Source organism: Panthera onca, chromosome E2 (genome assembly GCF_046562875.1).
Source record: "Panthera onca isolate mPanOnc1 chromosome E2, mPanOnc1 haplotype 2, whole genome shotgun sequence".
Classification (NCBI taxonomy): domain Eukaryota; kingdom Metazoa; phylum Chordata; class Mammalia; order Carnivora; family Felidae; genus Panthera; species Panthera onca.
Genome location: NC_138353.1, coordinates 34,646,743 through 34,674,480, shown reverse-complemented (window position 1 = coordinate 34,674,480; position 27,738 = coordinate 34,646,743). Strand labels below are relative to the sequence as shown.

Sequence of the window (27,738 nt, the reverse complement as noted above, 5' to 3'; positions counted from 1 at the left end):
CCAGAGGATGGACTTGGGTGCAAGGCTTGCCAGCCACGCCCAGACCCGAGGGGCAGTGACACTCAGTCTCCTGCTGTCCTGGGCATTGTCTGCAGCCTGCCCAGCGTGAGATTTTCTGCTTCTTCAACTATGACAGGGGCAGATATCGGGTGCCCCCTCACCCTCTGAGCAGAGCAAGTGATGAGGGGAGCTTTTCAAGTGCAAAATGGCACCGCGTCCCATCTCTTGCCTCCAAGCTGAGTCTTCAGGCGGCCCAGAACCCAGTCTGGATGGGTGGAAGGACTGGGTGGCCTGGCCTGGTTTTCCCACCCCTCCTGGACACCCAGAGCCTGTGGGGAGCTGGGGTGCCCTTTCTCACCATGAATGAATGTCAAGTAAATGCTGTACTCCTTCTCTTTCCCACCCCGGCAGGGCCAATCCCGGTCCCCTGCCTCACCTTTCTCGGGTCTATGCAAGGCAACCACCCCTTCCTCTGAGCGCTGCCCCTCCCAGGGCCACTGGGAAGGAGCCACCATAGACCTGGAAACAAGGTCCCTTCAGCATGAGGGCAAATTCCCTAATCCCAGCCTGGACTCACTCCTGTCACCCGCAGCCCCTCCAGCTGTACGGTCCAGCCCTGGGCCTCTCACAAAGGAGGCCACACTTGCCGGCTGTACAATTTAATCAGTGCAGATTATTTACAGAAAGAAACATATGAGGGTGGACACTGACCTCCACCCCCCATCCCTTGGCTGGCTCTCCGGTTCTGAGGATGGAGGGGGGAGCAAGCTGCTGGACCTGTGATCCAGGTCAGCCCATGAGAACCCCTCCCTCCAGGGGCCTCGGGGATCTGGGTGGCAGGCACGCTTGCCCCGGGCTGAGGGGAAGCAGAGGGGACAGAGCCGGCTGTACAGTACCATTTCCACAGCAGCCTTGCCGCCTGCTTACTTCGGGAAGGAAAAGAAGGAGGAAGTGTCTCTGCCCTTAGGGCTGAGCCAAGGAGAAGGGGAGTCTCCGAGGCCACAATGGGCTCCTCTTGGGGCTCCACAGCCACATCCCAGTCTGCATGAGGGGATGAGCTGCTGGCCCCTCTCCACATGTCTCCCCCCCCCCCCCACCCCAGTGCCCTGGGGGACAGGGAGGGGAGGGGAGGAACCCCCGAGCCTGGTGCATGGTGGGCTGTGGGCACCCATCAGCCCCCTGTCTCCCTGGGGCCACTGGGACCTTGGCAGCTGGGGCCTGAGACCGGTGGGGTTCTGAGACCCCTGAGGACAGTGGTGTAGATGAGGGTGGGTGGGAAGAGGCCCAAGGAAGGAGCCCAAGTGGGTCATAGCTCAGAGAGGAGTGGACGGGGGCTAGAAGCCCAGCCTCGGGGGAGCGGGGGGGGGGGGGGTGGCGAGGCTCCTGGGTGGAGGGGCCGTGGCAGACCCCCTTTGGTCCTTGGTAAGGCAGGCCAGGAGGTGTGGGCTCAAGCGGTATGTGGGAGCTGGGGCTGTGGGCCCCTTGGCTGGTTGGGGGTGGGGTGGGCGTCTTAAGACACGAGAAGCCTCAGTTACTGGGGTTGAGAGAGGTGGGCTGGGAAGCAACCAAAACTCAACATGACTCATGGCCAGTAGGCTACCTCACCTTCCTGTCTGTCCCCTGTGGCCTGGGGCTGCCCCCGGGGAGTAAGCTCTTCCTAAGTCAGAGATTCAGGTGGGTGGAGACTAGTCAGGTCCCCCCAGTCTCCAGAGCTCGCTCAGGTTGAGGAGGGCCCCTCCAAAACCCTTCAGCTACTTTCCAACTGGGCCTTCTGACCCTCTGGTCCTCTGGCTGTGCCCGAGCCAGAGGCGGTACGGGGTGGGAAGGGGTGGGGTCGGGGAGGTAACCCCCTGTCCAGAGCAGAACTGCATTTAGAAAACTCTAACCCCTGCCCTGATGGACTGCTGCTCCTAGTCGGGAAAGTAGAAACAAATACTCAATTAGTGTGCAAAAAAAAAAAAGAAAGAAAGAAAGAAAAGAAAAAACCCTGGGCATAAATAAACAATGGGGCAGGGCTGGCAGGGATGTTGGAGGGGCCTGGAGGGGCCCCCACCCAGGGGCTGAGGGAGCCATGGAAGGCCCTTGCTGGGTGCCCCCAGGAGCCGTCTCAAAACCACGGGCACCGCCAGCCCCGGCCCCGTTAGCACCGTGAGGAGCCGGAGGGCCGGGCGCGGGGCGGGGTCAGACCCACTCCTGCAGCGAGCGCTTGCAGTAGAGGAGCATGCGCGGGGCGCCCTTGCGCTGCATCTGCACCAGGGCGTAGGTGAGGCCCAGGATGCAGAGGAGCAGCAGCAGCGGTGGCACCAGCACCATCACCATGTTCACTGTCCGCGTGACCTCCTCCATCTGCACCACCACTCGGCTGCCCCCATCCTCACCTGTCCCCTCCCCGAAGTCCCCCTCTCCGCCACCCGCGCCGGCCTCGCGGCCCTCATCGCCCTCTTCGCTGTCACCGTCCGCCCCGGGCTCTGCACCCCCATCGGGGTTGAAGGGCGGACGGGCCACATCGGGCCATCGGGGTCCCGTGTCCACGTGCTCTTGGCAGCCCATGAAGTCCCGCAGGATGGATTTGGGGTAGCCCGGCTCCATTCGCAGGCGCTCGTTGTCAAACTTCCAGTACTTGGTGCCCTTGTAGAAGTACGTGTAGGCTGCAGGGGCAAGCGGGGATGAGCGGTGTCAGGCCGTGCCCCAGCCGCCGGCCGGTGACCCTCAAAGAAGACCAGGACATGCTGAAGGAGCCCCAGCTTGAAAACACCCACCCTGGGGGCGCCTGGGTGGCTCAGTCAGTTAAGCATCTGACTTCCACTCAGGTCATGATCTCACGGTTGGTGAGTTCGAGCCCCGCATCGGGTTCTCTGCTGTCAGCACAGAGCCTCCTTGGGATCCTGTCCCCCCCGCCCCTCGCCCCCTCTGCCCTGCTTGCACACTCTCTCTGTCTCTCTCAGAATAAATAAAAACTTAAAACACCCACCTTCTCACTCGCTTGCCTGAGCATTTTCAGATCTGGCCCCTCTCAACTTATGGGAGCCAGACCTGGCTCAGAGAGGGGCAGGGTTTGGGGAAAGGACCTGACGGTGCTGCCTGTGCTTCCTGGCTGGGGCAGCACGCAGAAGGGTCTTGCAGCCTGCCGCATAAGGGCTACGGTCAGGGGGCCCTGCTACCTTGTCCCAGGACTGGCTCACCCCACACCAGAGAGGTCAATGTCTTGCTCAAGGCCAGCCTTGCACACGGCCAGCCTGCAGCAGACCTGGAGCAGAGTCTAACATTGCCTTGGATGGGCTCTGTGGCTTTGGGTGCTCTGCCCATGTCCCATCAGCCCCACGAAGGGCCAAGTCTGAACTATGAGTGAGTCTATACTCTGCTGATCACAATGAGATCAGAGTAGTTGCATGGCGATGCCGTCACACACAGATGCCACGTGACCTGCCTAAGCACTGGCAAAGTCAGTGGGGTCTCCCCTGAGCCTAAGAACCTGGAACCTGAGAACCAAGACTAATGGTTTTTCGTAAGTTTGCCAGAGACCCTGCTGGAGAAATAAAAGCCACAGCTCCCTGGTGCTTAGTTATAATGACAGAGGTCAAGCTTCCTTTCCAGGCAGGTAAGCGGGCACCTTGGTAGGACTCTTGCCCGCCATTGCTTTGAGCCAAGCTAACCCCCCTCAGGCTTCAGGCTCCCTGTGGGTTGCCCCGGAGGGAACAGGGTAGTTCTGAGTTCCTGCTCTGGACACAGGCAGACCTGGGTTGGACTCTCGGTTCCCCACAACTTTCTTGCTGTGGGGTTTGGGGCCCTTTACTCAAGCTCTCTGGTTTAGTGTGACTGTCTGTAAAGAGGGGATGGAGACAGTGCAGGAGGGACCAGGACGGTCATGCTCTGGAAGCCCCCGGCCCAGGGCCTGCCATGGCTGCGTCCCTCACACCTGCCATCGAAAGGCTGGGCGAACCCTGTGTGTGGAGGAGGGGATGGTGAGTGCTGGGCGGGCTGCAGGGGGTTGGCCCAGTACCTGCATCGTTGCTCAGGAAGGCCCCTTTGGGGGAGGTAGGGATCCCCTGCCACACGCTGATGGGCTTAGGGTAGCCGGGGTCTCCACGCTGTGTATCCTCATTAAAGCGCCAGTACCTGTGAGCAGAAGCACCGGCTGTGGTTCTCTGGGTAGGGGGGTTCGGCTGGGGCCTTCTGCCTTTGAGGAAGGCGGTGCTCACCTGTCCTCTTGGAAGAAGAAGGTGTGACCTGTGGGTTCCCACCAGATGGCCGTGTCGATGCGGTCGTAGGGGATGCCCAGGCCGTAGCTGGTCAGCGGTTGAGGGTAGCCGGGCTCTAGGTTGGCTTCTCGGAAGAGCCAGTAGCGGTCACCTGCAGGAGAAGAGGCGGGTGGGTGAGGACAGGCCTGGGGCAGAGGGGCGTGGGAGGGAGGGGACATGGGGAATGCTGTCCTAGGCTTACACATCCACACACATCCACTGCTGCACTTACCCCCCCCCCCCCCGCCCCACGTCCTTGTACACAAGACAGTGTAGGCACTGACCCCTACACACACACAAGACAACTCACTTGCACATCACACACACTCAGCACTCACGGGCACCTGTGACATACTCATTTACACACGTACAAGTCACTCACTCACACCTGTACCCACAGCACACGGTCACACTATAAATGGCCTGCACTCCCATGTGAACGTCCGCCCCCCCCCCCCCCCCCATACACAGTTCTTGTACAGAGGGAGGAAAGAGGGGGAGCCCTGCCTGGACTCTGAGCCCAGGGGCTTTAAGCGTGGGCTCAGGCCAGCTGGGCTGGGGACACAGCTGATCCACCGGGGGTGCCGCCCTTGAGGCCCTCCCCAGAGAGGCAGGCCGCACAGGGAGGGCCGGTGGCAGGGAGCTCCACTGTCCCTGCAGACAGACCACAGAAATCCTGCCCGGGAAGGCGGGGACGGGGGGGGCTCTGGTCTTATGAGGAGGGGCTGCAGGAGGCACAAGACGCAAGGAAGGAGGAGTCACATGCGGAGCCCCTGTGCTGCAGATGGACGCTCGCCTCCAGTCAGAGCAGCCGCTGGCCCCCAGGGGCCCAGGTCCTCCTGTCCCTAGGTTTCTGTCTCCTCCTGCCCCACCCCTGCCTTGACTCGGCTCCCCACACTGTGGACATGCCATGTAGCCCTATGCTCTCCTCCTCCTTCAGGCCCGCTGGGTCAGAGGCCAGGCCAGAGGTCAGGGAAGGGAGGCCGCCCTGCCCTCCCACCTACCCCGGCTTACCTTTAAAAAAGACAAAGCGTCCATCTTGGCGCTCGTAGGCAGCACTGATGTCACTGGGCAGACCACGCCAGAAGTGCCCAATGGGCATGGGATAGTTGTCCAGGACGCGGTTGTGCCGGACCCGCCAGAACCAGCGGCCCTGGGGAGGGCGTGGGTGTGAGTGGGCAGGGCAAGCTCACTCCCTCATACTGGGAGAGGCCCCTCATCTGGCTGCCTTTTCCTAGGTCAGGGAGATCCAGAGGGGTGGCTTGGAAAGCCAGGGCAGCACCCATAAGTGAGCCCTGGGCGGGGTGTGGACCCCTGCACTCGCTGTGTGACCCTGAGCAAGTCCCGTGTCCCTCAGGCTGGTTTCTTCTTGGTCTAGGGTCTGAGGGCTCCCCAGGGGCTGCTCAGTGAGGGAGGGGTGGGTGTGCTTGGGCAGTCAGGTGGGGCAAGGATGCAGGGGTGGGATGTGGGGGCTGCTCTCCTGCTCTGAGACGGGGCCAAGGGATCAGGGGAGACACGGGCAGGGGCCAGACCTTGAACACGAACATCTCCCCACGCAGCATGGCTACTGTGTCAAAGTCCCCGTCGCAGATGTTAGGGCCATACTGGTCAGGCCGTTCCGTAGCTCGGGGCTGGGCTGGGGGGCCCGGCTTTGGGGGCCGCTCCGGCTTCCCGCCTGGGGGTGGTGGCTGAGGGGGTCTGGGAGGCCGATGGTCTGGCCGGCCCGGTCGCCGGGGAGTCACAGTGGGGAGAGGCCGGGTGGGCTGTGGCTGACCATCCGGGGTGCCTGCAAAGTGGGGTGGGGTGAGTGGGAAGTCAGAAGGTAGCCCCTACTCAGAACCAGGGGACCCTGGGGCACCCAGCCCGGAGAGACATGTGCTTTGGTGGTGGGGTCTACCCAGGTGACGCGCCCCCCTGTCTGTCCACAGCTGACCCCTCCCCCACACCTGCCATCACCCTCAGGAGGACCTCTGTCCTCCATACAGCCCTCTCCTTCACCTCCCCACACTGGACGTGGGTCACTGTGGCCCTGAGGCTGCCCTTTCCTCCACTTCCCCTTGGGGACATTCCCCTCAGGACACCAGCCTGCTTTGGTGGACACATGCAGAGGGAAGAACATGGTTCTGTGTCCTCTGCCAGGGGCCCATCTTCTTACCAGGTTGCCGGGGACAGAGTGAGGAAGTATCTGTCACGTGCCCAGCAAGGCAGGTACCGCCAGCCCTAACAAGGGGCTTGGGGTGGTGCTGAGTGCAAGCCGGGCCCACAGAATCAGTCCTCAGGAGCCCTTACCACTGGAGGCCTTCTCGGGTGGGGCCTGGGCTGAGGGGGGTGCCACCTGCCTCAAAGCCACCGGGAAGTGATAAGCCAACAACACTCGCTGGCGAGCTTGGGACAGGCTTGGGTTGGGACTGAGAGTAGGAGGAACGAGATCTGGGACCAGGGCATTTTCTGTCTAATAAGAGTATCAATGACACTGAGGAGGAGAGGAGCGGTCTGTGAGGGGCCTTGGAGACCCCAGTCTGGAGCCACCATGAGGGCCCTAGAGTCGGCCAGTCCTGCGTGTGACTTCCAGCACCATCACTCACTCCCTGAGCGATGTGGACAAGTCACTAATCCTCTCTGGGCCTGTTTCCTCATCGACACAACAGGGAGAGCAGTGGCACCTATGCCTCGTAGGGCTGGGAGTTGAGAGCTGGAGTGCAGAGCCCGTTGGCCGTGCCCACGCTGCCTGCTCACCGTAGAGCTGCTGGATGCCCCGGAGGTCGTCCTCGGGCAGCTGGAAGGTGTCGGTGTCCATCCACTGGTAGAATGGCGCCATGATGGCACTGGGGTTGCTGGAGTGCTCCAGCCCCAGCGCGTGGCCCAGCTCATGCACGGCCACCAGGAAGAGGCTGTTCCCTGCAGTGGGGATCGGCCGGGGTGGGGGTGGGGGGGATGCACAGTCAGCTTTGCCCTGGCCCAGGCCCTGCGGGCTGAGGCCATCAGAGAGCTGGCCCTTCTGCCATTCTCAGAAGGGGCTGAGCTGCTCTGACTGCTAGGCCTCAAACTTCCCCATCTGAGAGGTGGGTAAAATGATCCCTCCCTTTCCCTACCAGCCCTTGGAGGTCATGGGACAACAGACTGAGATACTGAGGGTCAGTGCTCTGGAAAACTGCCCTGGATGAAGCTCTCCCCTCCCAACCCTGTCTCTGCTCAACTGGGTCAGAGGGCAATGCCCAGCTCCGGCTCTGCCTCCCCTCCCCTGCCCCAGCCAGGTGTTCTCACCATGCAGGTCGGTGCTGGAGAAGGTCCAGGGCTCATCTGCATCGAAATGGGTATCCCCGCCCAGACCAGGGCCAGGGAAATAGGCGTGGGCCAGAAAGCCCCCTGTGCCATCAAATGGTGAGCTGTCGCCGTGGAAGCCAGAGGCAAAGAGTACCATGATGTCAGCCTCCTTCTGCCTCCGCAGCCGGATGTCTTCATAGGGCACCTCCTGGAAGACCAGGGGCGTGGCCTGCTCCCACACACGGAAGGCCCTTCGCACTGCCTCCAGTGAGTGGTACCATCCCAGCTTCTCTGTGTAGTTCTGGATGCTGCAGTGGGCAGGGAGACCAGGGAGTGAACCCAGGGCCTACTGGGTCCGCTGTCCACTGCTAGCACCCACTGGGTGGGGGCGAAGACACATGGTCACAAGGAACATGTGTAAGATCTGAGCTGGTTCGTGGACGGTGCCCATCAATATCAACTACTAGTTTATTCTGATGTGAATTTGAAAAAGACAACTAACATGTCAAACCCAGGAGTTCATTAGGATATGGCTAAATAAGGTTGCATTGTATTCAGTTAGCTTAAATAAGAAAACCACTAATAAGAGTGCTATGGAGCTAAGAGAAAGAACTAGACAGTTTGATACAAATGGCTGAGGTTTAGGAAACACAGGCCAAATGGCTCTGATGATTGCAGGGTCAGGCTGTCCTAAGTTCAAGGCCGGGCTCTAACATAATCTATGTGACCTTGGGCAAGTGACTTAAGTGTTTCTGAATTTGAGTTTCTTCATCTGTAAAATGGGGAAAAGGAGAGTAGCGCTCTCATCTCGGGGGCCCTGGGAGGATTAAATGAATTAGCTCATGTAGAACATGGGCCTGGAGTCTGCACGTGATAAAAGCATGATGAGGCCCATTATTACCCACATAAATCAGATTAAGCTTCTGTGTGCTGGACAGATCTCCTCCCTTAAAAGCTGTTGGAGCCATGAAGTCACTCTGGGGGCCTAGGGTCTAAGTGGCCGCGGGAGCCACTCTTCCTCAGGAGATAGAGCTGCGGGTAGGACTGTGGAGGGACTAAAACAAGAAGGGGAGCCCTCAGGGACTGCCACATGGCTCAAGGCTCAGGAGGCTTTCTTGCCAAAGGACTCAGCAGAAAGGAGGAAGGTGCCTGAACCAGGGTTTTTGCAGGGGACTTGCTGCCTGCACACCTGACAGCTGCCTGGATTCCAGCCCTTTCCACCCTCACCCCCAACCCCTTAGATACCTGAAGCCCCGTGCCCTACACTGTGGGGGCCCCCAGTTTGTACTGGTACAGGAGCTGAGCTGTGAGGCCGGCCCGGCTGCTGGCGGGTGGGGAGCGGGGAGGGAAGGAGGATAGAGCGGAAACAGCTCCAAGGGTCCTGACCTTCACTGGGGGAAGACTGGCCAGGGTGTGCGGCCGATCTTGTCAGCGTGGGAGCAGAGTCAGCTTGTCTATGTTGGGCACCCCGGGGTGGGCTTCTGGGAAAGGAAGCTTTCCAGACAAGCCCACTGGGAAGCCTGAGGCCTCAGCCTGGGAGAGGAGAGGAAAGAGCGGTCTCTGGGCAATGCCGTGGGAGGGACGCTACCACGGACAGCCATGGTCCCTACCTGAAGGTCAGGTGGTGGTTATTCCACTTCCTCCCAGTGAGGGCATAACGTTTCCGCCGTCGCCGCAGATTGGCTTTCACGCGCACCCCGAACTGGTCTGGCACCCCGCAGCGGGGTCGCTTCATCCACCTGGGTCATGGGCACGGAGGGGTAAGCCCAGAGCCTCTCCTCCACACGCCTTCCTGCTTCGGCTCTGCCTCTTCCAGGCAGTCCACCCTTCTTCCACCCTTTTGCCTTGGGCCCCCAGCCACCCTTTGCATGGGTGTGGTGGCAGTGGGAGACTCTCTGCATTTCTATTTCCTCATCAGAAAAACAGGCACACTGACCTCAGCCTGGAAGACTGAGTGCCCGACAGAGGCTCACCTTTGTGGAGTATCACCAGTATCACCCAGGAGTGGGAGAGTTACCCCTGAGGCCCTCTGTCCTTGCTACGTTACGCTCACGTACGCCCAAGGATGTGACTTTGGGTCCCATCACCCCTGTCAGATTCAGAGCAGAGCTGTGGCCTAGTGAGGATGTCCCATCCAAGGCACATGCTGCTGGTCCTCCCCATTCCTGTGCCTGTGGCAGACATCACTAATCAATCCCATCCTCCTTGCTGCCCAGCCAGATTCACCTCAGGAGCTTTCTCAACACGAGTTTTCAGGTAGCCAATCCCAACCAGTCCGAACTAGCATGGAAGATCAAACCACTCGCCATCTCTTATCTAGGTCACTCTATTCCGGAAACTCCACCTGCCAACCCCTTTTTTTTTTTCAACGTTTTTTTTTTTTTTTTTTTTTTTTTTTTTTTTTATTTTTGGGACAGAGAGAGACAGAGCATGAACGGGGGAGGGGCAGAGAGAGAGGGAGACACAGAGTCGGAAACAGGCTCCAGGCTCCGAGCCATCAGCCCAGCGCCTGACGCGGGGCTCGAACTCACGGACCGTGAGATCGTGACCTGGCTGAAGTCGGATGCTTAACCGACTGCGCCACCCAGGCGCCCCTGCCAACCCCTTTTCAGGGCAAGCCGGGAGGGCAGGTGCCAGTGGGGTCTGGGAAGGGCCCCATGGAGGGACTCACGCCTTGGTTTCTTCGTCAAGCACGCCTGTGACCGGAATCCCATAGAAGCGCTGCATCTCGGCGAGGGCTGAGGCCAGGATCTGGGCAGAGCGCATGGTGGACATGTGGCGGCTAGGCTGGGGCAGGTAGCCGTAGAGCCTCAGCCAGTTCTGCAAAGGACAGGCCACAACTCGGTCGGCACGTCTGGCACTGCTAGTCCCAGACACGCACAGCCTGCAGCCGCCCACCGCCCACCACCTCCGCCATCGCTCTGTCGGAGCCACCGCCGCCTCCTGCTAAAGTGACCACATGAGCTTCGGTGCTGCTCTGCCTGCTTCCACCTCCTATGGTCTGTTCTCACACAAGAGCCAGAACAACAGGCCTTTACAAGTCAGGTCTGGTCAACCTTCTGGTTCTGCTCAGAATCCTCCCGAAACTTCCCAGCTCAGAGTCAAAGCCAGTTCTTACAGGAGCTGCCAGGCCCCTCACTACCTGCCCCTGCCTCAGCTCTTAGACCTCACTCCTCCCACCCCCCACAGGCAGTCATGCTCCTGTCTCAGGGCCTTTGCACTTGCTGTTCCTGCTGCCCAAGTGCTCTGCATGGCTCACACCCCCATTTTCTTCAGTCTGTGCTTCAACCCCGCCTTACTGGAGGGGTGTTTCCTGACAACATAATGTTAAAAGAAGACATCCACTACACCCTGCATCCCTTCTCCTTCCCTGTACTTGTGACCATATGACACATTATATATTTCCCTCAGGTATTTATTGTTTGTCTTCCCCCATTGTTTGTCCGTGAGGGCAGTCCACAGTTGCTGTCCTTATTGTCGGACTGGGCACACCAGGGTGGGCCCCCTACCACTCCTGACAGACCGCTGGGGATTCAGAGGTTCAGAACCTCTTGAGGCCTCACCAAGCAGGAAAACCAGCCCCTTGGGCTACTCCCTGACGAATCCTAGGCCTCCTGGAAGCAGAGCAGATGGATTGGGGCAGCCCACCTGGGGCCAACAGGGTGGGCCAGGAGGCCTGAAGTCCAGTCCCCGCTTTGCCACAAACGCTTTGCTCTTTCTGGGCCTGAGTTTTCTCAAGGGACAATGGGGTTATTGGGGTCGTGAGATTTGAGAGAGACAGCCCTGGGAAGTGCAGCTGGCACGCAATGGGGGTACCCGTCCCTTTCCAGAGTCTGCTGGGCGGGCCTTGTCTTCTCCTCCATCTATCCATCTGTCCATCCATTCACCCACCGCACCCCTCCTGCCAAGTCTTTCTGAGTACCCTCTCTGTGCCAGGTACCATGCCAGCTGGGGGCTGTGGAGGACCACGGGAGAGGGGTGCTGACCTCCAGGGGTTCACAAGCTCCCTGGGGAGACCCACTGTACCCAGAGAGGGAGGGATTCACACCTGCAGGCCTGTGAGCAGATAGGACCGTCACAGTTGCAGCTGGAGGATGGGATCCCCGATGAGCCAAGCTGAACTGGGGTAAAAATTCACCTTGGCCATGAGAGCATAGTGACCGCCATGGGAGGCTGGTGGGTACAGAGGCCAGGGACTTCTGTGGGCCTTGGCCACACAGAAGTGTCCTTTACACCTTTCCTGGCCCACCCTGGGGCCTCTGGGGCCTCCCCCTCCCCTGAGTGAGGGCACCTGAGGCCTGCTCTCTGGGAGGCTCTGGAAGGTTAAGACCCCATATCAAAGTCCCATAAGGCAGGATGATGGCCCGATATGGTGGCTGCTGTGGACCAACAGCCATGTGTCAGCTGGCCAGGGCCACGCCCTTATCTGTCTGCCACCAGTGTCACATCCAACTCCTCAAGCACTTGCTCCCTCAGTGCCCCCCACCAGTCCCCGGCACGGCTGGGCTGCCCACATAGCCAGCTCGGCAGTGCCCAGGTTACAGCTGGAGGAAATGGCTGCTGAGTCAACGAGGGTGGCAGACAGACGCCTGGCCCCAGCTTCCAGGCCTCCCGGGCCCTGGGGAACTGCCACAGAATAAGGCAGAGACATGGAGGTGGGAAACAACCGTCCGCTCTGGGAACAGATCTGGGGACAAATTGTGGCCCTGCCACTTCTGCCTCCCGGGCTTCAGTCCGTGGTCAGTGAAAACGGGTGCTGTGCTAGGACCTGCCTCACCTCCTGGGTTTCTGTGAGGGTTAAGCTGGGAGTCCACACTACTGCTTGGCAATGTGCCGGGTTGGGGAAAGTGCTCAATAAATGTAATATTAATGACAGAGGCCTGTCTGGTTGTCCGTGGAGCCGCAGCCTTTTGCCTCCACCAACAGAGCTGGAGGGTCCAGGCTCCAAGGGGGCCTAAGTGCCCGGCAGCCTCAGGTGAGGGCACAGCAGCGGCCTCCCCCATGGCCTCCCCCACCAGCCCTCCTCACTCACCCCTCTGGCCCAGGGCTCCTTCCCTCAGCTCCACCGGACACTGGCGGTGCCGCGGGCACCCTCCCTGTTCTTCCCAAGCACGGGAAGGCTTTCCTGAAGCTGTGTGTGTGAGGGGCAGGGCGGGAGGTCCACACCCGTAATGGACAGTTTCCCTTAAGAGGCATGGGGAGACCTGGAAGGCAAGGCCAGGCCGCTAGCCCAGCTCCAGCAGCCAGAGGAGGTGGGGGGAGAGGTGGAGCTGCCCGCTGACAGATGAGGTCGCCTCTACATCACCTATTTGCATAAGGTAAAAATATCTCACTGGAGCGCAATCACAGGCCACCAAGGGGCTGATTAGCGGTGTCTGCAGAGTGACAGAGGGAGGGCAGGCAGGGGAGGCTCAGGCTGGGGCCCTGGGGAGGGAACGGGAGGGGAGCTGGGCCTGTCTGCAGTGAACAGCTCCAGGGCCCAGCACAGCCGATGGGGCTGAGGGGCCCTTCAATCCTGGAGGCAGCTCGGGGGGTGATGGGAAGGTCCCACGGGTGCCTGCGGACCCTCCTCCGCACAGACAAGCACCCTCTGGGTCTTAGGGAAGCCAAGAGCTCCCATTTCAATATGGGCCAAGCCTTGAACCCTCAATGCCCTCGGCCCCTGCCAGGATGAGAAGCCAGGCTGAGAACCAGCGGCCTGTGAGGGAGGGTGAGCAGATACGCGGCCTGGGCCCAGAGCAGCTGAGCCCCAGATGACAAGGCGAAGAAGCTGACGGAGGCTGCCTGACTCTGGCAAACTTGTGTTCGGGGCTGATTGCCAAGTGCCAATCAGTCTACACCCCCTGTAGGGCTGTGGGCTTCTCCTCTCCCCTGCGTCTGGGAGGATGTTTCTCTCCACCCTACTCCTACTGCTGGACTCAGTGTGACAAGTCCAGGAGGGGAAGATGCAGATGCAGAGGGAAGGGGGCATGGGGCAGGGGTGCACAGGTGGGTGGCAGGGGCTGCTTGTGCCCTGAAGTCCCAGCTTGCTGACAGGCTCTGCTGCCACGGGCCAAAAGTGGGTAGCAATTCCCAGGGTCGTGACTGGCCTCCCAGTCTCAAAGCTGGGGAGAGGCTGTGTTCAAGCCCCTGCCGCCCCGACTGGCGACCGTAAAGACTGTCCTTTATACAAGTTGCCGCCTTTCTTTCCTTGTTACCTAGATTCTCACAGGTGGGGTCAGCCAAGCAGGTAAAACTTTGTTTCTCAGGTGGTGAAACTAAGGCTCAGATGGGTCAGGGAGCGGCAAAGTAGAGAGAGCTCCTCCATGAGAGCCGCTGTCCAGTGGGAGGCCGGGAAGGTTCTGAAGAGAGCTCTAGGGTCCACACAGAGAGACCCCACCCACTCCAGTTCTTTCACAGCCATTTCTTTCTTAAGCTCCAGACCCCACCCCGTGAGTACGTATAGATGCTTCAGGTGCATGTCTAGCCCCAGGTGCGGAAACGTGGGGCCATCAGGAGTCGGAAGGGGGAGATTCTTGGGCCCCTGGCTCCTAGGTGAGGCCGTAAACACAGTAGCAGAAGGTTGAGACCCTGCTGTGGGCCAGGCAGCCTACTCTTATCAGCCCATTCAAAGCTCACAAGTACCCCATCCCATTATACAGACAGTGAGGCTCGGAGACGGTGAGTGGCCCACCCAGGGTCACACAGCTGGTCTGGCTAGAGCTGGAGTCCATAAGCAGTGCAACTGGCCCACTGCCTGTGAAGTAGCACCAGCTCCTCTCGGCCGAGGAGCAGTGCCCAGGACAGCACTGGGGGAGGGCATCTAATCCTCCCCACACCCCACATCTCTGGCTGGGGCTGGGCGCTGGGCCATGTCAGCAGGGCTGCCCACCAGGATGGCTGAGACAATGCCAAGCCAGGCCTGCAGGGAGGGTACGTCTGCGAAGGAGCCGCGGATCAATACTGTGCATTAAGCCGCCGTAGGGGCGGGGTGAGCTCCCCTGCTCTGCTGCCCCCACAGCCACCTCCCCGGGCTCAGACGGCTGGGGCCCCTCCCACTCAGCCTTATCGGCCTCTGTGCGATAAAAGCCAGTCTCCGCTGGGCTCTGCTCCGTTTCTGTCAGCCACAGCTCTCTCTGTAGTCCAGGCTGACCCTGGCAGGGTCGCCAGCCAGGCACAAAAGGCGTCTTGTCAGGGCTGCCAAGGACAGACCCAGACCTTCCACGGTGTGAGGTCCTCATCGTGCCCGTCTCCCTTACCCTGTATCCCAGGCTGTGGGCTCTTGGGAGCAGGCCAAGGCCTCGCTTGGCTCTGCACTCCCAGTCTTGGGCACGGAGCCGGCGCTGAAAGAGATTTGTGGTCCCGGGGAGCCACAGACCCTGCAGACGCAGAGCGTGCACCCTGGGCCCATCGGGCCCCCCCTCTAGGGGATCCGAGCTGGGAACCCATTCACCGGCAAGGTGACCCAAACAAACCCGAGACTCATCCAGCCTTAGGCTGGAGGGGACCTCAGGCCATCAAGTCCGGCTGCCTCCCTGAAGCCTCTAAGGACTATAGCTGGGCCCATGACTCATCCAGCCTGCACCCCGGCAGAGATGGGGTGCCCACCGCCACTGAGGTAGCCCATTCTGTCTTTGGGCATCAGTGACTGTTGGAAAGCTCCTCCTCAGGCTGAGCAGAAATCTGCCTCCCAGTGACACCTGTTCCTTGGTCCTGACTGCTTGTCCACATAACAGGCCTTTGAGTGATGGAGGGGGGCTTATTAAGCTTCTCTAAGCTCCCGTTCTGCTCCTTCTTTGCAAAATGGGGTCGATATTACTCCCCACTGCCACACAGGGATGGCGGCACAGATGACGCAGACCCAAGGCCAGTGAAGAGCGGGGGCACTCCGCCAGCCCCCCTGTCCTTGGTGTGTCCTTTACCCTTCAAGGTAGCACAATTCATACCTAAGCAGTTCCAGAAGAACATACTTGCTTATTTGGGGCTCAAGCTGACCCCCTCCACCACTATGTGAAAGTTGCAGTTGGAGAAGGGGCTCTGGGTGGCTGGGAGAGTAGGAGGGCTGGGGGATTGTCCAGCGAGGCAAGCAGGAAGGAGGTGGCCACCTGAGTTCCTGTGCTCCCTCGCCCTGCCCCTTCCCAGTCTGCTCCTGCAATCCTTAACCTGGAGGAAGAGCCAGACGGTCCTTTGGCCAGTGGGTGGGGTGAAAAAACCCTGTTTGCTAGTGGTTTCGGGGCTGGCTGTGAGCCAGTTCTTAGGGCCTCACCTGGAAACTCTCCTGTAGATGTTGTCCATGTAGATAGGGCTGTTCATGGGGTAAAGCCTGGGTGGCTGGATTGGCGGGGGTGGGAAGGGGTAAAGGCATGTGTGGCCCCATCTCCACCCTCTCCTTCCCACCTGGCTCCAGCCCAGCCGGCTCCCCATGGCATGGCACCTTGCAGCCTTTAACCCAGCCTGCGGGCTGGGAGCTCAGCTCCAAGTCAGACCAACTGGGTTCAGAGCCCAGCTCTGCCACCCCCTGGCTGGGGAATCTGGGGCAACTTCTCTTACCCCCTAGTCTCAGTTTCCTCTTCTATACAGTGGGGTAATGATAGTCCCACATTTGCAGAGTAATAGCAGGATTAAATGTGAAAATGCTTACAGAACATTCATAGGCCGTGCCTAGGATGTAACCAAGTAGGTTGAAGGTGCTCAAAAATAACACCTGATCCTCACTGGGCCTCATGTGAGGACCAGTGGGCACAGCGTTCAGCATTTTACACGCAAATGCACCGAATCTCCCCAGGAACTCCATCCAGTAGATGCTATTAATATTCTCATTCTGTAGACAAACTGAGGCTCAGAAAGGTTTTGTGACTCGCACAACAGCAAATGCCACTTGTTTCTCATCGTTGCTGTGTTTGGCTACCACTTTGCAAGTGCTTCTTTTATGCCCAGTGCCACGCTCATAAATGCTCAATGTGAAGCTGGGCTCTCACTGCTCATGGTGGCAGTCACTCCTGGGAGGACAAGGTAGTTCTCGGGGCTAAGAGCCAGCCTTGGAAAGCTGACCCACACCCTGGTTTCCAGGCTCTGGAAGCTGGAGCATGAGATGGCAGTAGGATGAGAAGCATCTTTGAAGGCTGGCTAATGGCTGCTACCCAGGTCCTCATCTGTCTGTCCAGATATCAGAGATTGGGTTGGGTCTTTTGCTCATTTCTTGCTGTTCCCACAAAGGAAATGGGATCTGGTAAAAGTCATCCTTTTCTGTCTCTCTGACCCAAGCCCAGCTTGCATACCTATGCTGTTCTTGCCTGGGGGTGCAAAATCTGTGCTACCTCCCCCAAAGGGCCCAGCCCACAGCCACTGGTCTCCAGGCATCCCCGGAACCAGTGTCCTTCTGGGGAGCAGCCGGCCTCATTTGTGCCCTGACTCAGGGAGGCTCATCCAGCTAGAAGGTATGTATGGTGTGCTGCAGGCTTAGATAAGTGTTCATGATGCCACCTTCAGGACCCCAGGGCCCCACGTTCACCTGTGGAGTCCTCCCAGGACCCTTTGTAGTGGAGAGACCCCAAGCAGAGAGCCCCTGACCCCTCTCTGCTTCTGCTGACTCAGAGAACACATCTCCATGTCCAAAAGCATAAGCTGGCCATGGAGCTTGGCCCCCGCCTCCGTGGCCAGCTATGCGAGCCACATAAATCTTGAGAGGATACGGAAGATGCCAAACGTCTTAGTCTATCCAGACTGCTGTAACGAAAATACCATAAACTGGAAAGCCTACAACATTTATCTCGCACAGTCCTGGAGGCTGGCAGTCTAAGATCAGGGGGGCAGCCCCGGCGGGTTTTGGTGAGGGCTCTCTTCTGGGTTGCAGACTGCCGACGGCTTGCTGTGTCCTCACATGGCAGAAGGGGCAAAGGAACTTTCCTGGGCAGCAATCTCACTCATGAGGGCCCCATCCTCATGACCTAATCACCAGAGTCCCACCTCCTAATACCATCATCTTAGGAGTCGGGTTTCAACATAATGAATGGGGGGGGGGTGGTGGTGGAAAGTATGCAAACGTTCAGTCTAGAGCACCAACTGTAATCAGTGGTGACCCACAGCAGCCACTACAGCTGGCCTCGGGCAGAAGTCAAAATCCCAGCTGGGCAGAGGTGATGATGGCAGGGAACATGTGGTCCAGGAACAAAAGGGGCCAGAACCAAAAGCTTGGAAGGGAGGGGCTTTTCCATGCCCGGCAGTGTAGCCATTCTGAGTTGGCGTCAGAGAGTATAGGCCGTGAGGGCTGCAATTCTTTGGGGCATCTGGCTGTGTTTCTATGTTTCTTCTGCTCCTTGGGGTGGAGCAAAGGAAGGCCTTCTTGTCCAGGGCTCAGAGAGGCCAGGCCAAGCAGATACACTGCTCAGACAAGCACATGCCAGGCTGTTCTCTGCATGGAGGCAGCTGACTGACTGGACCCTGGGGCGGCCCAAACACAGGGGACCTGACAAAAGGGCTGGAGGTGAAGGGCATGGCCCAACTGGATGCCAGGTCCCTGGCTGCACCCATCAGCCCAGTTCTCTCTGGGTTTTGGAACAGAGTATGGGAGAGGAGTGGTCTGTTAGTAGTCAGAGAAGAGACTGAAAAGCAGAGATGCGAGGGAGGAGAAAAGATTCAGCTTCTGCAGGTTCCCGATGACAAGGCCCTCACATGAACCCCTTTCCGTGAGGGTGGGCACAGGGACCCTCTGCAGTTTCTGTTTCACATTTAAGAGAGGGTACTAAAAAGAGAGCACCAGTAGGGCCCCCAGGGGCCAGCATGGAAGTGCGGGCAGAGATTGGAACACAAGGAGCCTGGGGCTTTGGCTTGCCAGTGAGACCTGAAGGTCAAAACCAGAATTCAAGGTGACCTGCACCCCTCCTTTTGCTCATCTGCTCAGCCCCCACTCAGGGGCAAGGGAAATCTGTGGGAGTCCACCTCTGTTTACCTGGGTGTGTCCAGGTTTTAGTGGCAGTACACCTGTGAACTCTGGCAGCTGAGTCACTCCCATGGGGCGGGGCTCAGAGCCTGAAGTTGTGCCTAAAAGGAAGCAGTCGGGGCATGGGGGGAACCAGAGATTCTCTGGTGAAAACCAAAGGCACTTAAGCAGGCTAGGTGCCACAGCCAGAAACGGCGGGACTGAGATCCATAGGTGGGGGCTGGACTCTCGGGGAGGGAGTCCAGGAGCGCAGCGGGCACCCCACTCAGGCAGGGCCGGGGCCTATGCAGGGCCTGGGTCTATACAGCCATTCTGGGCTGGAGCCTGGGACTTGACATCCAAGGGAGTGAGTGGGACAGGGCAGAGTAAATCAGTGGTGGCTTCCCCAAGAAAGAGCCTTCTCCAGGCTGAGGCCTGGCAGGTGGCAGGTGGCCGGTGGCCGGTGGCCGCCAGCTCCGAGCACATGCCAGGCTCCCTGGTTCCTTAGTCTGGTGAAACTCCTATGGTTTCTGTCCTGGGAGAGGGAGGGGAGGGGAGAGAGGCTGGCCTTGACTCAGTTGCCAGGCTGCTCAAAGAAAGGTCCAGCCATGACCCGACCTGAAGTCTGGAGCTATGGGGGTTCTGGGGTGAGGACCAAGAGCCCTTCTTCAAGGGAAGGAGGCTCTCTGTACACAGGGTGTGGGCCAGGCCCAGGAGTCTCCCCCATGCTGGTGTTCTGATAGCATGGGCCTGGGGACAGTTCTCCCACGGCTTCCTGGCAAATGGGCTGATTGCTTAAGTCATTTGACTTTTTGGTCCCAGATCTGGACAGACTTCACAGACTCCAAAGAACAACCTTGTACCCCAAAGCCACCTCTAGTTGTTGGGACAGCCCACCTGTCTCCAGCCGTCCGTCTACTTTGGCTTCCAACATCGAGGGTCCTTCCACCCTCCAGAGTCTCTTCCAGCAATGACCTGACCCAAGTTTTCCCCCAGGAGAGGGGCTGCAGGCCAGTCACAAATCTCTAGCCAGTGCCACCACAGGCTTAGGGCCATGGTCTGTGGGCACTCAGGCCTGACAGTGCAGGTCCTGGGGTATGGGGACTCCCTCAGCTGGGATAGGAGGGTGTGATGGAGAAGTAGAAGCAAAGAAAGGCCCTTCAAACCATAGGTCCCAGCGCCCCAGCTTCTGGCCAACCAGGATGCCAATTCACAGACATGGCCACCAAATTCCAGCTTGATCCATAACTGCTTCCTGTGCAGAGAAGCCATTCTTTTAATTTTTAAAAATGTTTTATTTATTTGAGAGAGAGAGAATGAGAGCAGGGGAGGGGCAGAGAGTGGGAGACACAGAATCCAAAGCAGGCTCCAGGCTCTGAGCTGTCAGCATAGAGCCCTACACAGGGCTCAAACTCAGGAACCTTCAGATCATGACCTGAGCCAAAGTCGGAAGTTTAATGAACTGAGCCACCCAGGTGCCCTGCAGAGATGCCATTCTTAAATAGACTATAAACTCCTCAAGGGTGGGTCTATGACTTGCAATCCTCTGGTCCTCAGCTCTACAGAGCAGTAGGTGGGTCCAATAAGCACTCTCCACCCAGTACCTGGATGGGGGTCCCCACCAGCAGAAGCTGCATATAAGCCCCTGCCTGCCCGCCTGTGTAAAATGAGGGGCAGCTGGACCAGCCCGGTCTGGGATCCCACTCCACCTCCTGCCAAAGGCCTGGCTCCCTGTGGCTTGGCCAGGCCAGGCCAGGGAGGGAGGGCAGAGCAGGTGGGGAACTGGCTGGAGGTGTAACTTGAGCCGGGAGGAATTCCCTGCCCTTCCTCCATGCTTTTATTAAAGTAGGGCGGGGAAGGGCAGGCTTCCATCGGAAAAATCTCCCAGGCTGCCGGGGGAGGTGGGGAAGCCGCCGGGAGGCTGGGAGGGAGCACCGGCCCGGCTGCAAATAGAAGGCACGCAGCAGCTCCGGCTGCGAGGCTCCAGGCCGGCCCAAGGGCACCGAGGCCCCAGCCTACCGGAGCCAACAAAGAGGCGGGTCTCTCCTCTTACCGTCTCACTCCTGTCCTATCTACCCTCTCCTAGTCCCGGACTGGGAGTGGGTCTTATAAGTCGGGACAGAACAGACCCCGCTTTTGCTGGGGCAACGGAGCTGGTGCCCTCACTGTCTATGCTCAGGAGGACGGCGCTGGGCGACCCACAGAGCCCGCGTGGGGTATTGCGGGGGGATGCAGGTTGGACCTCGCTCTACGCCAGGAGGCCGCGCCTGGTCACCTGCCGGACCGATCCGGAGACGGTTTTATCAGGCGGGCTCCTGGTAAAAACACTTGCGGAGTCTGCCCTCTCCGACGTAGGGGCACTAGTGGGAGGAAGCCCCGGGGGAGACTGGGTCTCTCTTGGACCCACCTGGTCGTGGAGCGGTTTCCGCGTTAAGAGCCCAAGTAAGTCGCCAAAGCGCCCCCGCAACCGGAGACTGCTGTGTCGGAGGTTCTCACCCCTTCGCCCCCTCCGGGCCCGCTGCGCGCACGGCTCGCTGTCACCCAGACCAAGGGCTACCGAGGCGGGAGCGCTGCCTGCTCCGCCCGTGGTCCCCCCAGGGCAGCCCCCTCCCCACTCGCAGAGGACGTCACGGCGCGCCCGCCAGGCTCTCGAGGAATCGGCCGCCCGGAGAGAGGAGAGGAGGAGAGCGAGGGCTGGGGGCAGCAGAAGCGACTCCTGGGACGCGGGCTGGGGCGGATCAGTGTCCGGGGTAGGGGTAGAGAGTGGACACGAGCCCTACGCCCTCCAGGATTTGGGATGAGGTGCGCCGCAGAGGGCGAGCTGGGGAGAGGCAGTTTGCCGGGCCCCATTCTTCCCCGCCCCCCATCTCCCGGACGGGGGCTCGTCTGCGAGCCCTCCACCCCTCTCCCCAGGCTGCGGGCGTGGCTCCCTCCCTCCCAGCCCCCGAGCCCCTAGCCCGCCGCAGAGGGGCCGGGCGGGGGTCCTTACCTCGGCATTGACTTCTGCGTCCTCCGCCGCTGCGCCGCGGCCCAGGCAGCCCAGAAGCACCAGGAGCAGCGGCAGCAGTCGCGGCCGCGCCGCCGCCTCCCGGCCGCCAAGGAGACTGCCCGCCCAGCCCGGCCGTCCGGGCGCTCTCCGGTCGCTGCCCATGCTCTCGGCGCCTAGCCCGGCCGGGAGCGCTGCACGCAGGGCTCGCCCGCTGGCCGGCGCCGGGGCCCCGCACGCGGCTCGGAAACTTGCGACGCTCCCTGGCTCCCCGCCCGGCGGGCGCGCGGCAGACCTCCTGGTCCGGGTCCCCGCCGGAGCCGCTTAGGTCCCCTCGGCAAATTCCCACGCCCAAGGAGAGGCGGGCAGGGCAGGTCCGGGCGCGCGGAGCCGGCCCGCGGGGGAGGTGGCCGGCCGGAGCCGCCCGCCGCGGGGTCCCGCTGCCTCGGCGCCCGGGGCCCGGCTCCCGAAAGCAAGCGCAACTCCTGAGCCTTTGTCTGGCTCAGCGCTCCGGCCGCCCGGTCCCGCGGCGCCCCCTGCGCGCCCAGCTCCCTCTGTCCATGCCCGGGGCCGGGTGCTGCCCGGAGCGCGCGCCTCCCGCCCGGGGACTCTGCTCGCCCCGCGCCCGCCCGGGCCGGGGTCCCCGCTCAGTCCCGGGAGGAGGCGCAGGGAGCCGGTCGGAGCGAGTGAGCGAGCCAGGGAGCCGGCGCCCGACGTCCCCGGCGAGTTCGGCGCAGCTCCGGGCGCTCCCAACCCTCCTCCCCGCGCGCCGCGGCCGCCGCCGCTCTTAAAGGGCCAGTGCTCTCTCTGCGCGCGGACCCGGGCGAGGGCCGGGGGCGGTACCTCAGCCCGGGGCTTCTCTGCAGCAGGTGCCGAAGGTGGAGTCGGACCAGCGGCCCTTTTACTCTTCCAGGAAGGAAGGGATCCTTGCCTGCCCGCCCCCGTCACTCCCACCCTTGCTTTTGGAGAGCAGGTTTGACACTCCCCTCCTCCCCAGCGACCCCGTAGAGAGAGAGAGGGAGCTAGGAGGAAGGACGACTCTTCTTTCTTCCACCTGGCGGGTGTGTGGGGCTATAAGGCTGTGGTGGTCAGGAAGGAGGAAAGAGGGACCCAAGAGTCCTGTCTTGGGGTGGAAGTGGAGGGGGGAGATAAAAATCTAATGGTTTGTTGGCCCAGGTCTCTTCAAATCCTCAAGATGTCTTTGGCCCTTGAGTGACTCTCCTCAAGTTACCAGGTGAGGTTGGGTACCTTGCCTGGGCAGTGTGGTCAACAGAACACAGGTTTCAGAGGGAGGCAGTTGCCCTTTTCACCATTGCCATTTACCTGCTGCCTCCTTATCTGGAATGTGGGGCAAAGGTCGGCTGAGGGTTGGTATGTTTGGGCTGTTTCCACACATTAACTGTCCAAGTAGAGGACACTGTTTTGTGCAAGTGAAATGTAACAGTGTGGTTCCTCAAGGTGATGGGCCAGTGGGCAAAACTTCTACAGCACAGAGCTGAAAGTGCTAGATTTCATTCTATTTCAGGAGCAGCTTGAGATCTACTTGGTTGCAGAAGGCCTGAGGTGGTGCGGGGGCCTTGGAGGTCTAAAGTCCCCAGAGGCTGCGAATCCAGACCAAGGGCAGTCTGGGTCCTAAAACTGGCCCCAGGGACTGAGACCTTCCCTCTCTGCCACTTCCTCACCCTGGAAATGGGAACCTTCCTTACCTGAGGGCAGGTTTCTCTAGAGTAAGCCCTAGGGTGGTCCAGCAGGCCTCACCTCCAGGAACCAGACAGATCAGATCAGATCCCAGATCAGACAGAGATCTGGCTGAGCTTACAAATGGCCTGTTCAGAGACCTTGCGGGTGAAGAAAAAGACCACTGGGAAGGCAAACAGAAGTTAAACTAGCAAAGATAGATTTTATCCAAAAAATTATTGCAATAGGAGAAGAGAGATTCCAGTATAGAACTGGACCCAGTTCCAAATACAACCAGAACAAGGGGGTAGTTTATAGGCCAGGAGCAAGTGGAATGGGAAGGGGTGGGGATTGGTGGATGGGAGATGACTAAAAGGAGACGTGGAGTCTGGGGGATCTGGCTGAAGGCAGCCAGGGTGATCAGATATTACCTGGGGAGTAGTAGGGATGAGAGTGTGATAAGATCTCAAGGGTGGAAAATTCTAGATAAACTAACTTAGCAGAATTCTTGCTAAAACTGGATTCTAGAAGGAAGTACACAGAAGGGCCTGGCTGGAAAGAGGGTTCATGGGATCCTGACAAAAGTTTGGTCAAGCAAAGAATCTTAGAAATTCTTCTTTCCTCATGTGGTCACCTTTATTTGTTTAGAGCCTTGCTGACAATAGATAACTGCTGTCCTGTATGACCCACAAGACATTGAATGAGAGGGATACCTTGAAGACAAATAGATGAAGATTAGAGACGGGACCAGTATGTGTACCCAACTTCACAGATCTTCAGAGATCTACCAGAAGCCCCAGTGCCTGTTGTCCTTGGCAGTGTGAGTGCAATGACAGTGAAACATTTCTTCATTCACCTCTCGGCCCTTCCTGCTTGTGGCAAAGGTGTCAAGCAGATTGCTGGGGATGAAGGCATAGTAGTTGTGTCTGACCACTGTGCAAGTGTCTCCTTCTGTAGCCAGGGTCACATCGAGGGCACTGAAGTTGAGAACAGCCCACGTGGGTTTCTTGTAGTTGGCTAGTCACTGATCCGGAAGCCCATGCTGAGATTATCCAGGGACGAGGTGAATGGCTTCAGTAGCAACGAATAGGTGATTCTGTTGTTGAATCTAACCTCTTGAGCCAGGTGATAGATTTCTGGGGATGGTACCCCAAAAGTGGCAAACGTCTCCCCAAAAAGTCGTGAGGTCCTGGATGGAACATAGGCCCAGTTCTGTAGTTGTTTTTGTGACCTCACCTTCCCTGGAACTGAGCTCACCTATGGGGGGATCTGCAATGTTGTGAATACCTCTTGTTCTTACAGTAAGAGTGAGGTGACCCTGAGGGAGGGGGTGATTGTTTTAGAGATAATTTAAGAATGCAAGGAGATTGTAGGAAATAGAGTAAGATGAAGAGATTGGTAAGATCAGGAAAGTAGCAAGGCGCCTGGGTGGCTCAGTCGGTTGAGCGTCTGACTTCAGCTCAGGTCAGGATCTCATGGTTGGTGAGTTTGAGCCCCGCCTCGGGCTCTGTGCTGACAGCTTGGAGCCTGGAGCTTCTTCAGATTCTGTGTCTCCCTCTCTCTCTGCCCCTCCCCCACTCATTCTCTCTCCCTCTCTCTCTCTCTCTCTCTCTCTCTCAAAAAATAAATAAATAAACATTTAAAAAAATTAAAAAAAAAAAAAAGATCGGCAAGGTAGCAAGATCTGGCCCAGTTGGCAGGTAACACCCAATAAGCTTGGGTTCCCCAGAAAAAATCAGAATCATCGGGAATTAGACAGCGGTCATAGAAATAATTATCTGGTCACTGAGGATAACCAAAGCATGCTAATTTTGAGGATGAGGAAAAAGATTTGTCTGGAGGTGGTTTATGGTGGTTGGGCTCCCTCTGAGAAACTAGGTAAGAGGAGCATTGGGGACATTTTCTTTCATATGAGGGATCTCCAGGGAACCCTGTAGTGGCTGAGGCGGAGGTTATGTTGGACTCAGTGATGGCTAGGTAAGTGTGACAATGAATGTACATTCTCAGAAAGGCGCCCGTGATAAAACTACAATGGAAAGGACAGGACCCTTGTGAGGATAGACTGGAGTAGGTGTGGGGTTTTCTCAGAATGCCTAGTTGCAAGGTTTAAAATGGTGGCGGGGGAGGGGCACCTGGATGGCTCAGTCAGTAAGCTTCAGACTCTTGGTTTCCTCCGGGGTGATGGGCTAGGGTCATGATGATGCCAGGCCCTGCGTCAGCCTGGGGCCTGCTTGGAATTCTCTCTCTAGCCCTCTCTCTGTGTTCCTCCCCTGCTCATGCTCTCTCTCCCTCAAAATAAATACATAAACAAACTTAAAAAAAAATTTTTTTTTTAAATTGCCACACCTTTATGGTTTTTCCAGGCTTATGTTTCTGGCAGTTGAGGTAAGGGGCAAGTGCTTGGTCAAAATAAAAGCCAAACAGTCCAAACCACCGTTTGTCTACTATATCCTGCATTTTGTCCCTTTCCATGTGAGCTGTGTTGTTTAAACCACACACAATGACTCGAGAGATAAACTTGGGGCCTGTGGAGTAGACGTCTTGGTATTTCCAAAGTCCACCCGAATGGCTAAAATATCCAACTCTTCCCCATCCAATTCTTTCTGAGTCTGAAGCTTTCCTTTGGGCCATGTGGATTTCTTTCATGATTTCCTTAGGAGTCATCCTAAAATAGTTTTCTCTCTCACAAGGGAAGGTGAATAATCCTACCAGGGATCTAGGTGCTCAAAGAGGATACAAGGGTGTAGTCCCAAGGCCTGGAAACTGCTTGGATTTCTTGGGTGGTCAGGGAGGAGACTGCTAATTTAGCATACTTATCAGTCAATCTATTTCCTTAGGTCTCCTCTGAATTTTCTGTACATTGTCCCTCAGTTTTTACCATGGTAATCTGCTGGGATAATAACAATGCCTCTAGGGGTGCCTGGGTGGCTCAGTCGGTAAGCGTCAGCCTTCAGCTCAGGTCATGATCTCATGGTTTGTGAGTTTGAGCCCTGTGTCAGGCTCTGTGCCAACAGCTCAGAGCCTGGAGCCTGCTTCAGATTCTGTGTCTCCCTCTCTCTCTCTGCCCCTCCCCTGCTTGCACTCTGTGTCTCTCTCTCTCACTCTTAAAAACAAATAAACATTAAAAAAAAAAACAACCCAAAAAACAATGCCTTTAGAAGTCTTGCTATTTGGGGTCCATTTTTGACTGGGGTATTGGCTGCTGTCAGGAGTCCCGTCTGTTTTGCATACCTGAATCATGTATTACCCCAAAGGCATAGCAGCTATAAGTATATGTTAACCTTTATTCCTTCTGCTCTTATGCAAGCCACAGTAAGAGCAATTAACTCAGCAACCTGGGCTGATCTGACATTTGGCAGGGCTCAGTATTCTAGAGGTTTATGTTGATCAGTGATGGCATATCCAGACTGGAAGGCCACATCCTCCTTCCAGAGGTAGGAGCCATCGAAATGAAGAGTAAGGTCAATGTGTGTGGGGGGGGCGGGGATGGGCGGGGGGTGGGGGGTTCTGATTAACCTCACCTAGGACGGGACCAGGGTCTAGTGTTAAAGACACCATCGTGAGGCATCTCATTAGTGGGTAAGGGAAGAAAGGTGGCAGGGTTTTGATGGTGATGTTTGGTGATGTGAGAGAGAGAGAATAGTAAGATTTCATAAGAGGTAAGTCAAGATGCAGAAAAGTACTATGTGTTTTCATCACGCAATAGGGTCTGTGCAGTAGGAGGAACATGTATATCGAGCAGATGAGCTAATGCTAAATCAGAAGTAGGTCGGACAAACTTGATGGTTGTAGCCACGGCTTATAGGCAAGGTACATATGTCTTAGTCACTGGGTCGAGGTCTTCCATGGCCATTATGCTTTTTGGACAACACTCTGAGAGCATGACCCTTTTGTTCATGCACAAAGAAAATGGCAGGGAGTAATTGGTAAGCCTAAAGGTGGGAAATGAAAGTAGAGAGAGAATCCTCAAGGTTTTCAAAAGCATCTTTGGATAGGGGGCCCCAGACTTCTGGGTCTGAGGATGACTCCTTAGTCATGACATAGAAGGGTGAGGCAATCATAGAGAAGGTAGGTATATCTGCATCCTACGATATCCCACAAGACCCAAAATACCTATCAGTTGTCGTCCTCTTTCAGGGAGAGGAAAATGTTGCATAGGGGCGCCTTGGTCTGTGAAGATAGTTTTTACCCTACAGCTGAAACACCATGACCCAGATGTCAGACGCACAAAGAGCATAGCTGAAGTTTGTCTTTAGCCACTTTGTGGCCCTTTCTTGCTAATGCCTTAAGAAGGTAACTGTCAGAACGTCGAAGGAAGTCATCTCCATACTGGATTAAGGTGGAGTCTTCTGGGAATTTTAGTTCCCTCAAACTGCCATGTGGGGTGTGTGAGAAGTACTAGGAGCCTCCGCAAAGCCTTGGGGCACAACCGTCCAGGTACATTGGTGGTTATTTCCTGGGTAAAGGCACACAAGTATCGGATTCCTTACAAAGGGGAATTCTAAACAAGGCGGAACACAAATTGAAGACTGAAATATTAGGGGTTGGAAGGAATAGCAGACAGGATAGTGTTAGGATTAGGAACCAAGACAAATCTGGGTTTAACTGTTTTATTGACAGATCTTGGATCTTGGGCTGATAGTTTTGCCTATTTGGTTTTTTTTTTTTTTTTTAAT

The 27,738-nt window shown here is 57.8% G+C and overlaps 1 protein-coding gene and 1 long non-coding RNA gene across 2 annotated transcripts in view; one reads left to right on the top strand and one right to left on the bottom strand.

Moving 5' to 3' along the window:
- Positions 1 to 643: 643 nt before the first annotated feature.
- MMP15 (matrix metallopeptidase 15) lies at positions 644 to 22,207 on the bottom strand. The gene is made up of 10 exons (XM_078438830.2): positions 21,389 to 22,207; positions 10,174 to 10,322; positions 9,113 to 9,241; positions 7,503 to 7,810; positions 6,975 to 7,136; positions 5,771 to 6,024; positions 5,253 to 5,391; positions 4,200 to 4,350; positions 4,001 to 4,116; positions 644 to 2,648 (listed from the first exon to the last, which is right to left on the bottom strand). The coding sequence occupies exons 1-10, from the start codon at positions 21,548 to 21,550 to the stop codon at positions 2,182 to 2,184; spliced, it is 2,037 nt and encodes a 678-aa protein (XP_078294956.1). The 5' UTR covers positions 21,551 to 22,207; the 3' UTR covers positions 644 to 2,181.
- The window catches only part of LOC132690337 (uncharacterized), a 16,041-nt gene continuing 8,740 nt past the window's right edge, over positions 20,438 to 27,738 (top strand). Inside the window, exons 1-4 of the long non-coding RNA XR_009615350.2 lie at positions 20,438 to 20,841; positions 22,252 to 22,358; positions 22,562 to 22,619; positions 23,711 to 23,882. This is a non-coding gene — a long non-coding RNA (uncharacterized LOC132690337). The remainder of the gene's footprint in view (positions 20,842 to 22,251; positions 22,359 to 22,561; positions 22,620 to 23,710; positions 23,883 to 27,738) is intronic.